The sequence below is a fragment of the Oryctolagus cuniculus genome, chromosome 9 (genome assembly GCF_964237555.1).
Source record: "Oryctolagus cuniculus chromosome 9, mOryCun1.1, whole genome shotgun sequence".
NCBI lineage: Eukaryota > Metazoa > Chordata > Mammalia > Lagomorpha > Leporidae > Oryctolagus > Oryctolagus cuniculus.
This window is the reverse complement of record NC_091440.1, coordinates 42,981,056-42,995,664: the sequence shown is the minus strand read 5'-3', so window position 1 is coordinate 42,995,664 and position 14,609 is coordinate 42,981,056. Positions and strand designations below refer to the sequence as shown.

General features: G+C 38.2%; 1 protein-coding gene and 1 pseudogene across 1 annotated transcript in view; one reads left to right on the top strand and one right to left on the bottom strand.

The window, feature by feature from the left end:
• Positions 1–14,609, bottom strand: part of KLHL1 (kelch like family member 1) — a 419,379-nt gene that overhangs the window by 116,689 nt on the left and 288,081 nt on the right. Inside the window, exon 6 of the mRNA XM_002712985.5 lies at positions 12,726–12,912. Coding sequence (XP_002713031.1) covers positions 12,726–12,912 — 187 coding nt within the window. The remainder of the gene's footprint in view (positions 1–12,725; positions 12,913–14,609) is intronic.
• On the top strand, positions 638–2,028 carry LOC138843691 (BMP and activin membrane-bound inhibitor homolog pseudogene; annotated as a pseudogene).

Below are 14,609 nucleotides of genomic sequence, written 5' to 3'. Positions count from 1 at the left end.
CTGAACACTGAGTATTAGAACAACGTTGGGTGGATGGTAAGTTTGTTGTAAAATAATGCAGGATACTGGTAATCCTATAACTTAGATGAATATATGGGTTATTGATTTTGATTTTTTAAAAAAATATTTATTTGAGAGGCAAAGTTACAGATATATATATATATAGAGAGAGAGATACAGATATATATATAGAGAGAGATACAGATATACATATATATATGTGTGTGTGTGTATATATATATATATATATGAAGAGAGACAGTGACAGAGACAGAGAGACAGATAGAGGGAGAGAATCTTCCATCCACTGGTTCATTCCCCAAATGGCTCCAATGGCCATGGCTGGGCCAGGTTGAAACCAGGAGCCAGGAGCTTCTTCTGGGTCTCCCACATGGGTGCAGGGACCCAAGCACTTGGGCCATTTTCCACTGCTTTCTTAGGCATATTAGCATTAGCAGGGAGCTGTAATAGAGTGGAGTAGCCAAGACTCTAACCAGCAGCCCTGCAAGCAAAGGCTTAACCAACTATCCATAATGCTGGCCCACTTTTGATTTTTATGTAACAAAATTTTAGTAAGGTGATGGACAAATGAAAGTGGTTAAAAACAGCTCTTTCCTGGCGGCGCTCCCGGGAGCTTCCGCCGAGTGGCGGCGTGAGGGTGGGCGCTCGGGGTGGGGGCGCAGCGCGGCCGGGAGCCCACGGCGCGGGCAGCGCGCGAGGCCGGAGGAGCCGGCGGCCGCTCTCCATGCTGCGGCCGCGGCCCGGCCCCTGGCCCCGGCGCTGACGGCGCGCCCCGAGGGGCGGCGTCCATGGATCGCCACTCCAGCTACATCTTCGTGTGGCTGCAGCTCGAGCTTTGCGCCATGGCCGTGCTGCTCACCAGAGGTGAAATCCGGTGCTACTGTGATGCTGCCCACTGCGTGGCGACTGGGTACATGTGCAAGTCGGAGCTCAGCGCCTGCTTCTCCAGACTGCTGGATCCTCAGAACACAAACTCCCCACTCACCCACGGCTGCCTGGAGTCTGTCCAAGCTCAGCAGACGTGTGCCAAGCCAAACAGACACACAACCACTCCGGCACCGGCGTGCCCACATTGGAATGCTGTCATGAGGACATGTGCAATTACAGAGGGCTGCATGACCTTCTCCCTGCACCCAGGGGAGAGGCCCCAGGACAAGGGAACAGGTACCAGCATGACGGGAACAGAAACCTCATCACCAAGGTGCAGGAGCTGACGTCTTCCAAGGAGCTGTGGTTCCGGGCGGCGGTGATCGCCGTGCCGATCGCGGGAGGGCTGATCCTCGTGCTGCTGATCATGCTGGCCCTGAGGATGCTGCGGAGCGAGAACAAGAGACTGCAGGACCAGAGGCAGCAGATGCTGTCCCGGCTGCACTACAGCTTCCACGGACATCACTCCAAAAAGGGCCAGGTGGCCAAGCTGGACCTGGAGTGCGTGGTGCCGGTCAGCGGGCACGAGAGCTGCTGTGCGGCCTGCGACAAACTCCGGCACGCCGACCTCAGCCACGACAAAGTCCTGTCCCTGGTGCACTGGGGCATGTACAGCGGGCACGGGAAGCTGGAGTTCGTATGACGGAGGCCGAGGGCGCGGCCCCAGCGCTCGCAGGCCTTGCAGGCCTCTGGGTTCTGCTGGACAGGGCCAAGAGCACTTTATCTGAAGATTCGGAACCCGCGGCGACATCCCGGAGACACAGAACCGCCCTCCGCCAACCGGGTCTGGGGGATTTCCTTCCAAAGGATTATTTCTACAGACTGACCTACAGTCAAATGTATTATTTGCTTTAAAATGATTAAAAAAAAAAAAAAAAAAGGCAAAGAGGAGACTGTGTACACACTGTTACCAGGGTTATTTGCATTCCCGGGAGCGGAACGGAGTACTTCAATAAACTAACCTGTGCTCTGTGGACGCTCAGACATCATGATTTATTGTAAAGATTTCAAAAATATATATATATTTTGTCTGAAATGTAGCGGTGTCTTTTCATAAATTAAAAACTCAAGTGGAACGTGTGAGAAGGTACACAAATGCAGACGTTGATTGGGTCTGGTTTGAGGGCCGTTATTTAATGAAGCCACGATCCCGCGTGTGCACGCACACATTTTTAGCAGTGAGGAGGCTTCTGTGTGCTGACCATTTGGTGTCTTCGCCACCTTTTTGTAAGCAAAATTCTGGCTGCTGGTTTTCATTGACGAGAACTCACTGCTGAAGTTGCCTTAGCAAAGGTTTATCATGCTTATCAACTTGATTTGCTTGTGTTGGGAAACCTCAGAAAATGTGCTAGCTCCATTCAGAAGGGGGGGGGGGATAAAAAACCAGTGAAATGCAATTTTTTGTAATTTGATATTAGATGAATTGATGCATTCTATCTCAAACCAAATTAAATATGTTTGGTCCTCAGATAAGCCAAATTTTATTGTATAATGCTCCTAGTTTTCCAACCTTTAAACTTCTTTCAATGAATGTTAAGCTGATTGAGATTTAAGTAACTGGTTTCTTACCCCCCAAATGATCCTTTTGTTAATAGAACCCAGTGGAATGTTGGCTCTAGCCAGTAGTACAGCTAAGGAGCAATGAGACTTTCCTGTGTGGTAATAACTGGCCAGCCTGAACTTAAACCTGTGCCATGTTGTGTACTTGGCCATCAGATGGATCTTGGTTATGTTAACCATGAGAATAATTTGCTGTTGAAGGTTTTTTTTTTTTTTTTCTCAGTTCTGTATAATTGAGACCTTTACTTATGGCCTGCATTTGAGTATGGCGTTTTATTTGAGGAAGATTTTTTTTTGGCATATTTTTACCAGAATATTTCATAGTCCCTTCAGACAACAGGTATAAGCACATTCATGGAGGAATCTAGTATAAAAATGAGTACCTAGATTATTTAACAAGCAATAGATCACTGCCCCCCAACAAATCAGGCAATGGAATAAATGCCCATTTTCCTAAAAAAAAAAAAAAAAAAAAAAAAAAAAAAAAAAAAACAGCTCTTTCCAATACTGGATCAGCAGGCTACTGAGAAACCAGGGATGGGATGATTTTAAAGTAGGATTAGACAAGTGAAGAAAGGAAGAGAGAAAGAAACAGACACTGAAGCATAAGATATGTGAGTGAACAGTACTGCTACTAGTGTGTGGGGCTTCAGATTTGGGAAATTGAGTCATGAGGTGATAAGCATTTATAGAGATGAGAAAAATCACATCAAATTTTTGATGGGAGCCAACACTGTGGTGCAACAAGTTAAGCCACTGCTGCATCCCATACTGGAGAACAGGTTCCAGTCCTGGCTGCTCTTCTTCCAATCCAGCTCCCTGTTAATGCACATGGGAAAACAATGGATGAGCCAAGTACTTGGGAACTTGTCACCCATCAGGGAGACCCAGATGGAATTCCTGTCTCCTGGCTTCAGGCAGGCCCAGCTGGCTGCTGAATCCATTTGGGGAGTGACCCACAGGATATAATTCTCCCTCTCTCTTTCTCCCTCCCTCTCTTCCCTCCTTCCCTTCCTCCCTCCCTCACTGTTTCCCTCCCTCCCTCCCTCTCCCTTTCCCTCTTCCCTCCTTCTCTCTCTCTCTGTGTGCCAGTGTGTGTGTGTCTCCTACTTGGTCTTTCAAATAAATAAGTAAATTTTTTATGCAGTTTTTTTGAAAGACAATAGGAAGAAAATTCTGTTTAAATTAGAAATAGTACTCATACAAGGTAAAGGTAGATTTGCTCATATGTATTTGGCCTTAAGGGGGATGGAGGACTGCTAAGGATTCTTTTATTTCATTCCAGTTACCACCCAACAGGTGTGATAAATTCATTTGGCAGGAGTGAGCTGGGTAAGTGGGATTGAAATTACAGAAATCATAATATAGCATACTTCTCTGTTGTAGGAACAAATTAAGTCTGTTTGAGAAGAACACAACAACTAACTGAGCACCAAAAAGGAAACCTGTTAAAGTGAAATGAACACTATGAGAAACGGTGACTTGATCAGCCCTCGCCCTGAACAACTTAATATGTTATCCCTCTTAGAATTTTTTTTTTGTTTGTTCTACTTAATACTTTTGGTTGAATACTGTAATCAATACACAATTATTCTTAAGTGCTGAAACTTAACTGAAAAGTGATCACTGTTAAATATAAGAGTGGGAATAAGAGAGGGTAGAGATGTGCAATTTGGGACATGCTCAAGCTGACTTACCTCAAACGGTAGAGTTAGAAACATACCAGGGGATTCCAATTCAATCCCATCAAGGTGGCATGTACCAATGCCATCTCACTAGTCCAAGTGATCAATTTCTGTTCACAATTGATCATAATGATAGGACTAAGAGCCAAAGGGATCACATAAACAAGAATAGTGTCTGCAAATACTAGCTGATAGAATAAAAAAGGGAGAGAATGATCCAACATGGGAAGTGAGATACACGGCAGACCCATAGAATGACAGATGTCCTAAACAGCACTCTGGCCTCAGAATCAGCCCTTAAGGCATGCAGATCTGGCTGAAAAGCCCATGAGAGTATTTCAGGCATGAAAAGCCAAGACACTCTGGGAAAAAAAAAAAAAAAAAAAAAAAGAAACCTAAATGAAAGATCTCCGGGAGTGAGATCCCAGTGGAAAGAACGGGTCATCAAAGAAGGGGATACCTTTCTCTGAAGGGAGGAGAGAACCTCCACTTTGACTATGACCTTATCTAAATAAGATCAGAGTCGGTGAACTCAGGGGGCTTCCATAGCCTTGGCAGCTCATGAGAAGAGCCTAGGGTGATTACTGAGGCCACAAACAAGAGTGTCAATTTGTTAAGTCAACAGCAGGAGTCACTGTGCACTTACTCCTCATGTAGGATCTCTGTCCTTAGTGTGCTGTACATTGTGATTTAATGCTATAACTAGTACTCAAACAGTATTTTTCACTTTGTGTTTCTGTGTGGGAGCAAACTGTTGAAATCTTTACTTAATGTATGCTAAACTGATCTTCTGTATAGAAAGAGAATTGAAAATGAATCTTGATGTGAATGGAAGGGGAGAGGGAGCGGGAAAGGGGAGGGTTGCGGGTGGAATGGACATTATGGGGGGGAAGCCATTGTAATCCATAAGCTGTACTTTGGAAATTTATATTCATTAAATAAAAGTAAAAAAAAAAATAAAAAAATAAAAAAGGGAAAAACACGCAGTATCCCAAGAGAGCAAGAATGAGGTGATAAAGCCGCAGCAAAGGTAGTAGAAGCAGATATAAGTCAGACAACTCTTGATAACTGTTTAGCTATGGAGGGCAGATCTAATCTGATGACTGAAATGCAAATAAAATTAGGTGAAAGTATCACTGGTAGTGTATATCCTAGAGAAGGTTTTCGTAGTTTTCTTATATTAGGGACTGCAATAAGCTTGTATTGAATTATACAACATTTATTTGACAACTACACTATGTGTATTATAGCCTTGATATACTCACATAAGGAAATGAAAATATATTTTATATGTCAATGTTGCTATTGTTGAGTAAACAACATGCTAAATGCAATGCACCAAGCACTGAAAGACATGTGCCACACAATCTGATTTACATTTGGATTCAAGAACATAAGCTCATAAAAGCAGAGTAGAATGACGGGGTTGATGGTAGGGTGTTGGACAGGAGAAAGATGTGGGTCAAGGATATAAAATTTCAGTTTCACAGTGGAATAAGTTCAAGAAACCTATCATATAATGCAGTGACTATAGTTAATAACAATGTTAACAACAATGTATCATCTCTCTAAAAATCACTAATGAGTAGATTTTGACAGTTCTAGCCACAAGAAAGATCAGTATGTGCAGTACTGTATAAGCTAATTAGCATAATTCAGATATTCTGCAATATATATTTTAAAGCATATTAGAAAATATAAACTTTTTTACAATAAATAAATAATTGCTGTTTTTGATTATGGATAATTTACTCCTTGAAGAAAAAATATGACCATGAACTAAAAAAAGAAAAATGAATATTTTAACATTTATAATATTTATTTTAATAAAAATATTCGTTATAAATTTATGCACACACATACATTTTGTGAATATCAAGTATGCACATTTTTCATTTAAAATAATAGTTATATGCTTCTTCATCAATCCTTAGAATGAAATTTTATATGTAGGCAGAATTTTAATGAAATTTCTGTTATATTACATTTTGAAGATATGTTATTAAAATGTAAAACTCATCAGAAATTGATCAAATAGGAAATTTGAAAGTAGAGGGAGTATTGAAATATTTATAATTCTGCACACATAAAATTAATTGACAAAACTTGAAAGAGAAATAAATATAATAGACTCTACTCCATTTTTTTTTTAATTTTTTTTTTTTTTTTTATTTTTTGACAGGCAGAGTGGACAGAGAGAGAGAGAGAGACAGAGAGAAAGGTCTTCCTTTTGCCCTTGGTTCACCCTCCAATGGCCGCCGCGGCCGGCGGGCTGCGGCCGGCGCGCCGCACTGATCCGATGGCAGGAGCCAGGAGCCAGGTGCTTTTCCTGGTCTCCCATGGGGTGCAGGGCCCAAGCACCTGGGCCATCCTCCACTGCACTCCCTGGCCACAGCAGAGGGCTGGCCTGGAAGAGGGGCAACCGGGACAGAATCCGGCGCCCCGACCGGGACTAGAACCCGGTGTGCCGGCGCCGCAAGGCGGAGGATTAGCCTAGTGAGCCGCGGCGCCGGCTCCATTTTTTTAAATTATCTATTTTCTTATATTCTTAATGTGTTCTGCAAAATCATACAATTAGGTTTATTTGGTTGGTCTGACATCTTTGTTCATATTCTTCTTTAGATAAGTAATTCTAATCTTCAGGAAAATCTTAAGCAAAATAATAAAACAAAAACTAAAGCACAGGAGGATTGTGCTGGTGCAAAAAAATCATTATCTATAATCTTTAATAGGTTACACATGTAACAAATAATAGGCGAAACAGCATTCCTTTTAAAATTACACAGGCCCCTACAGTTAGATTCTATCATAACTTCTTCACAAATAATAGAAATGAAGACAATGTCTGAACTTCTGTCAAAAACAAAATGAACTGGAACAATACAACAAAAGGACGTCCTCAGAAGCAATCTGCAATTTTAAACATGGCATGGTTTGTAAGTATTCAAATGGCATTGGTGAAATGCTTTTATTATTTTCAATTTATCAGTCACTAAAGACAAATATTTTAGATCCATAATATCTTCTTCTTCTGGGTCTTTTAGGGACAATTATTTAGGCAACAGCAAACTCCTATTTACATTTCCATTTCATATCTTCAAAATATTAGCAGGAAGGCAGAATTGTATATTAATATAAAGGCTATATTGATAAAGAGTATATTAACCAGCAAAGCCATTTTTAGATCCATTGATAACTCTTAATTTAGTTATCAGATGTGCATGAAAAACCTACAATAAGGAACAAATATTTCTAATATTGGAAATAGTTCCTCTTTCATGTTGCTTATATTTGGGAAAGGGAATTAATATACCATAGCTGAAGGAATTAATATTCATAAATATCTACTTATAATTCTCAATATTTACTACTGATCACGCAGATTCAAAACATGTATTGGCTGGCACCACGGCTCAATAGGCTAATCCTCTGCCTGCGGTGCCAGCACACCGGGTTCTAGTCCCGGTCGGGGCGCCGGATTCTGTCCAGGTTGCCCTTCTTCCAGGCCAGCTCTCTGCTATGGCCCGGGAGTGCAGTGGAGGATGGCCCAAGTGCTTGGGCCCTGCACCAGCATGGGAGACCAGGAGAAGCACCTGGCTCCTGCCATCGGATCAGCGCGATGCACTGGCCGTGGCAGCCATTGGAGGGTGAACCAATGGCAAAGGAAGACCTTTCTCTCTGTCTCTCTCTCTCTCTCACTGCCCACTCTGCCTGTCAAAAAAAAAAAAAAAAAAAAAAAGACATGTATTAACTTCTATTTAATCTCAGGATTTTGGGATTTTGAATTAGATAGACTATCAGAAGAATGTGTGGGGTTTGATCAAACCGTTAATGTATAGTCATCTATACTGTAATTAGAACTGGTCTAAGCTGATACATGACATAATTTAACGCTTTGAGATCAGATTAGTATCTACATTTTAAAGATGTAATAATTTTATCTGAATCTAGCACTGCCAAATTTATGAATACTCCAAAATCAATTAATTATGGAGATGTCAATGGTGTCCTTTATAGATATGTAAAATGTTTAAAAAATTGCTTTGTTATTATCTAGTTATAAACAAAATATATGATTTCCAAAAATAACAGAACATAAAACAAGTAAACTATCCATGGAGTAAAATTCCTAGCAGAACAGAATTCTGCAATTCTGATTGGATATTTGAGGATTCATGGAGAAACATTCAATAATTATGTCTGCACAAGTTACAAGAAAACTATTTTTGTATTGCTAGACTTAAAACTATTTTTGTATTGTTAGACTTAAATAAAAAAAAGAAAGAGAAATCCCCAAATAACCGAGGAGCAGTTAGGTGACCACTGGAAGACAGCGAAAGGCAGTATTTCTGAGGGATGAGATCTGTAGAAAAGATAAGATCTGCAGCATCTACCTTAGGTCCAATGCCTGGTGGGAGGAAAAGAACAGAGAAGCTACAGGAAGTCTATCATTGAAGAGAGTGGGAATGGCTCTAAACTACTGATATCTTGGTTCTTGGTTAAACTCATCCTCAATGGGGGAAAATGTCTGTGAACTAGGATCACAAAGTCCCTCAGAGTAAAGAAAATTATCTAAGACTTCAAAGAAGAATCAAGCTGCCTAAATGAGAATGGCCAGGAACAACTCACAACAGATTTATAGTCTCACTATTTCAGTAGGCTACAAAACACGAAATGTGAAATAAGAAATAAATAAAAAAAAGGTAACATAGTGACAAAAGTCATATAAATCTGAAAAAAGATAAATAGAAATTTTAGAAATAGTGCTGAATTAGAAAACATACATGGCTGTTTGCTTTCTACTATGATAAATTCACTTGTATCAGACAAATTATTCTCTCAAGAATCACAACAAAGCTTCTTTTAAATAAAAAAAATTACCTATTGAAAGATGTTCAGAAGCCAAAGTCTGAGAAAAAAAAAAGATATGGATTAAGATGAGCCTAACTTTCTTTGCCATATTCTCCTTGAGAAGTGGCTGATTCACAAGTAGTTCTGGATTGAAAGACCTTGCTACATGTATGGGCTGAAGACTCCCGGGGTGGGGAAAACAATAAATTATAGTGCAAAGTAGTCAGACTTTTATACTCAGAATTCTCAGGAAAGAGAATGGCAAGCCATTATAACTTTTCTTCTTAGGCATTTGTTGATTTCTATGACATGTAATAAGGGAGGCAGAAATCCAGGGAGAAAACAGAAGCTAAGATGTGAAACCTAAGGACAGTTCAAAGGCATATTTCCTTCTCAGAAGTAGGTAGAGGTGGATCTTCTTAGTAAAAATGAAACAACATTCAGGCACACCAAGGTTGAGTGGCCCTAGTATAAATATATAGAGAAAAACAGGAGTACAGAAGACTTCACAATCACTAAATGTTAGTCTCAAATCACTCAATCTTATTTGGAAGAGAAGGTGATTTTTTTTTCTTATCCTAAGCATTTGCTTGAAAGATAGCAAATTTTGTCAGAAAGAATTCAGTGTTATCCAAAGCCTGTCTCTCTGTTATTTCTATAGTTTTCTGAGCTATCTTAGGTTTAGTACACAAGAATTATACTTATTGTACTTTCAATTCCCTTCTTGTAACATTCATTTTCTTCATAAATACTTTCTTTACTGTTTGCTTTCCTAGGTAAATTTGGCAGCTCTGCAAGACAGGATTATACCATGATGTTCATTATGCTACACTAGCTCCTAACACAGATCCTGACAATAAAAAAATGTGCAAATATGAGCATCATTATTGAATGCTTATATAAGTGAAAAAGAAGAAAGGGGGAGAGAAGACAATGCTATGAATTTTCAAATACTGCAGATCATTTGTAAGAGTTGCTACCCATAGATTTAAGCCCCATGAAATGTTATCTGAATGCCAGTAATTATGGAGTTGAATAGAAAACCAATTAAGGCCGGCGCCGCGGCTCACTAGGCTAATCCTCCGCCTAGCGGCGCCGGCACACCGGGTTCTAGTCCCGGTCAGGGTGCCGGATTCTGTCCCGGTTGCCCCTCTTCCAGGCCAGCTCTCTGCTGTGGCCAGGGAGTGCAGTGGAGGATGGCCCAGGTGCTTGGGCCCTGCACCCCATGGGAGACCAGGAAAAGCACCTGGCTCCTGGCTCCTGCCATCGGATCAGCGCGGTGCACCGGCCGCAGCGCGCCGGCCGCGGCAGCCATTGGAGGGTGAACCAACGGCAAAGGAAGACCTTTCTGTCTGTCTCTCTCTCTCACTGTCCACTCTGCCTGTCAAAAAAAAAAAAAAAAAAAAAAAGAAGAAAAAGAAAACCAATTAAATTTTTACATAGCCCTTAATAGGGTATTATACAAATATATAAAGAATTCCAAAGACCATACTGAGTATTGTGTAGTTCTACAAATAAGTTATGAAAATGAATGCTGATTTTTGTTATAGTGTTTTATAGTTTTCTCTCTTCTGCTGTAAGTTGTTTTTTCTTTCATCTGAGAATATGTATGTACACACACACATAAACAGAGAGAGAGAGAGAGAGAGAGAGAGAGAAAGAGAGAGAGAGAGAAAGAGAAAGAGAGAGAGAGAGTGCTTCCATTCTTTGGTTCATTTTCCAAATGCCCACAATGGCCAGGTGATATCTGGGCCAAAGCCAGACTTGGGGAACTAAATCCAGGTCTCCCACATGGGTGGCAAGAACTCAACAGCTTGAGCCATCATCACTGCATTAGCAAGAAGCTGCAATCAGGAACTGGAGCCAGGAATGAAATTGCAACAAGCATGTTCACCACTAGGTCAGATCCCTACCTCTCTCTTACTTTTTCAGTTTTTTGTTTTTCCTTTTCCTTTTCATTCCTTTTGCCTCATTAGCTTTCAAGTAAAGAGAAGATTATTTGGATGCTAAAATCTTAAACACTAGTCAGTAAGGTGTAGAACACTATAATGAGTAAAAGCAAGATACAGATACAAGGGGTTACTCTGAAAATGTCAGAGTTGTTGTTTAAATTCTTTGAAAAAATTGACCTCTATACATTTCTGTAAGTTTCCCAAAAAGAATAATTTCCTTAAATTTGGTATTATTAGATGTTTATCTAACTTTATGGGTTGCACTTAATGTAGAACTGCTTTAGTAAGCAGTAAGAATTTCCAAAAACCCCCCAGACACCTTTTTCCTCCAAGACAATACAACTTCTGGGGAGATAAATACGAGCGACTGAAGACTGACATTAATGACGCATCATGCTCTGACCTCTCTCTGCAATGGTATTAGTTACCAGACATTATGTTGAAGTGAGAAGCTGTTTACTTCACTGTTGAAAATTTGATAGCAATATACATACTTTGGAGTGTCACATCACAGGGACACATGTCCGGGACCATTTGGGAAATTTCTGTCATGGATGTATATTATTTGGTTTGTTATTACAACTCTGTTCAATTTTTTTTTTTACCTATTTTTACCGGTAGTTTCATATACTTTGTCCTAATTTTTGTTTATTCTGTTTCTGTGTGCATTTCAAGAAACTTACTACTGTGGGGATAATCTGTCTTACTTAGCTTATCATTTGATTAAACAATAAAGAGATCCACTCGTCTTAGAAAAATCATAATCTGGAGGTTAAAACTCATCAGATGTTAGGGAACTGGGATACCTTGGCTTGTCCAGGGCTATAATATAATAGAAACAGGATATTTTTTTAATATACATTACAAAATTGGAATATATATATATATCACTTTATTGATAACAAATTATTTTAATTGCTATTTTCAAATTTCATTTCTCATTTGAGTAAATTTCACTGATTCATTGATTCATTTTGATTTTTAAGAACAAATATCTCTAAAGACAGGTTTACTATGTGGCAACACTATGGCTTGTCAATTGAATGTTGTTACATGTACTTGAAATATATTAACTATATAACTTACTAAGTGAAAACATATGAGATTTACATTATGCATATTATTTGTCTCAGTGTACTTGTGCAAGGCAAGGCATATATAAGAAACATTGGTGAGATATGTATTAATGGAAATCTTTCCAGTAACTTAGGAAAGTCAGGAGAAAGTTTTCAAATGCATGTGGTCATTTGCTAAATAACTCATTGATTTTCCTTTAGGATCTAAATTGCTCAATTTTTATAACACTGATTGATAGTTGTTTCCTTATTTTTTTTTTATTTTTCTGTAAAATATGCAACTCCTCAAAGGTAGACTCCCTTCGTAATTGTGTCATTATCAACTGTGTGCTTGTCACATTGCGTTTCCTTAATGGTACTTAAATTATAGCTTTCAACATTATGTGTCCTTTGCTTTCTAGGTGTTTCCAATCCCCTTTTCATTTCATATGGATTCTTGACTATAATGAGCAAAATATGGATTTAAATGTGGAGAAGAAGCAAGACTAGCAAATACTGATTAAAAATAAAATATCAAAATTTTCTCCAATCATAAATCATAGTGGTTAACACTAAGTTCAGCAACTATTTTTGGAATATAAAGATCACAATAATAAAATTGTGCCATAGCTGGAAACAAAGTATATGTATCAATGCACAGCTATATTACAGACCTTTGTTGTTATCCATTCCTCCCACTGCATACAGAGTTCCAACTGTAGATTTTCTAGGTTTTGTTCTTGGACTTTGCATTAAAGTTCTTCTTTCTGGCAATAGATGATATTTCATTGCTTCCAGAATCAGCTTTTGGCATTCTAGATCATTCTTAAATAACGCATGGTTTTCTAGGTCAGCCAATATCTGTGGATAATATGCAATCATTGTTAATAGTACTTTTAAAAGATATGAGACCATTTTAGTAGTTAAAAGTTTAATGCCTGTAACATAAATGGATATTATTTTTATTCAATGTCATTTGTTATCATATTGCATAGAGTAAAAAATAAATCTAAAGTTCATTTTTCCATTCTCTTGCTTAAATTTTGAATGATACATCATAAAAATGTATAATTATTACGTGCTAATCAAAACTTTCAGATCATAAAGATAAACTATTGTTGATAGCCATAAACACATCTGATAAAGGAAATTAAACATTAACCTTCAAGAAATTAGATCACAATAAGCCTATTATAAATATTAACATATGTAAATTAATATATTCCAAGTACATTTGAAACCTCCTGCAAATTCAAACTAATTTGATTAAAATGGAAAAAAATCTTCATTACAAAGCTCTAAATTTGCAAGCTACAGAAAATCTACATAAGACAAAGTAGAAATTTCCAATAGTTAGACTAAGAAATACTAAACAAAAATCTTCAATTGAGCACACAACACAATGAGATCAACAGTGTTTTATTTTAATTTTTAAAAATTTTGACTAACAAGTAATACTTACATATTTGTGCGTAATATGTTAGAGTATTTCAACGCAGGTATTCAGTCAAAATGGATAAAATCAGGGTATTAACCTTTTCATTTCCTTATTTTTTCTTTGTATTTGTATCCTATCAGCACCCCTGTTCTTCTACACTATATATTATTGTGAACTACTGTCACCCCAACATAGCACCTGATGCTTTTAACTGAATGTGTTTGGTACCAATAATACAACGTAACTCAATTTCCCCTTTCTCTACTCTTCTCAGCCTCTAATAATAATTTTTGCTACAACAGATTTTTGTCTCTTCATGACCTTTGTGTAAATTTCATTGAAAAATTAGTCTATCTTTATTTTCCTCTTCCTCTGTCTCTCTTTAGATTATCTTATTCTTTGTTCAATGCCACTTTCTATTTTTTTTGTGAATCTAGTTTCATTGTGAAGACAGTAAAACCTGTCACATAGAATGCTTTTGAGTCACAGCTTTAATATTTACTCCTTGATCTTTTCTTGTTCATTGATAAGACCATACCAAACCTGTATATAAATGTTTGAGTGGATAACTTAAATATGATGATGACTTGTACTAACTGATCAATTTAAAGTTTATAATTTTAACCTTAATGGATTCATTTAACCAAATACATAAATTACTGGTAGAGGTATCAGGAAAAATACAAAAACAGTGAGAAACTCATGTAGGACATCTGGGAAAGATGACAGAATATGTCTAACATTAAGAACATAAAAGACTCTATTAGAACTCCTAGATGTTTTGGAATACCATATGTTGTAATATCTAATTATACTATGTTTCATTTTAATTATTTTTATAACTATATTCTTGGTTCTGTTCTCTTCTTGTATGTTGAAACTTTAGCTGCTTTCTCATTCATTTTTACACTGAACATCAAATAAAAGAGGAGAAAGGGATTGGAATGTAATAGGGAATCTTTAATGTAGTTTTTTTAAAGACTACTCTTTCTTATTTCAGTAGAACTTTAATTTGTAATCAGTAAAGGGAATATTTTTAAAAGGTCCCTTTTGATAAGGTGGTCTTAATGAGCATATACATTGACCCTTTTGTTTTCTCTCTGTTAAAATATCTTCTCAT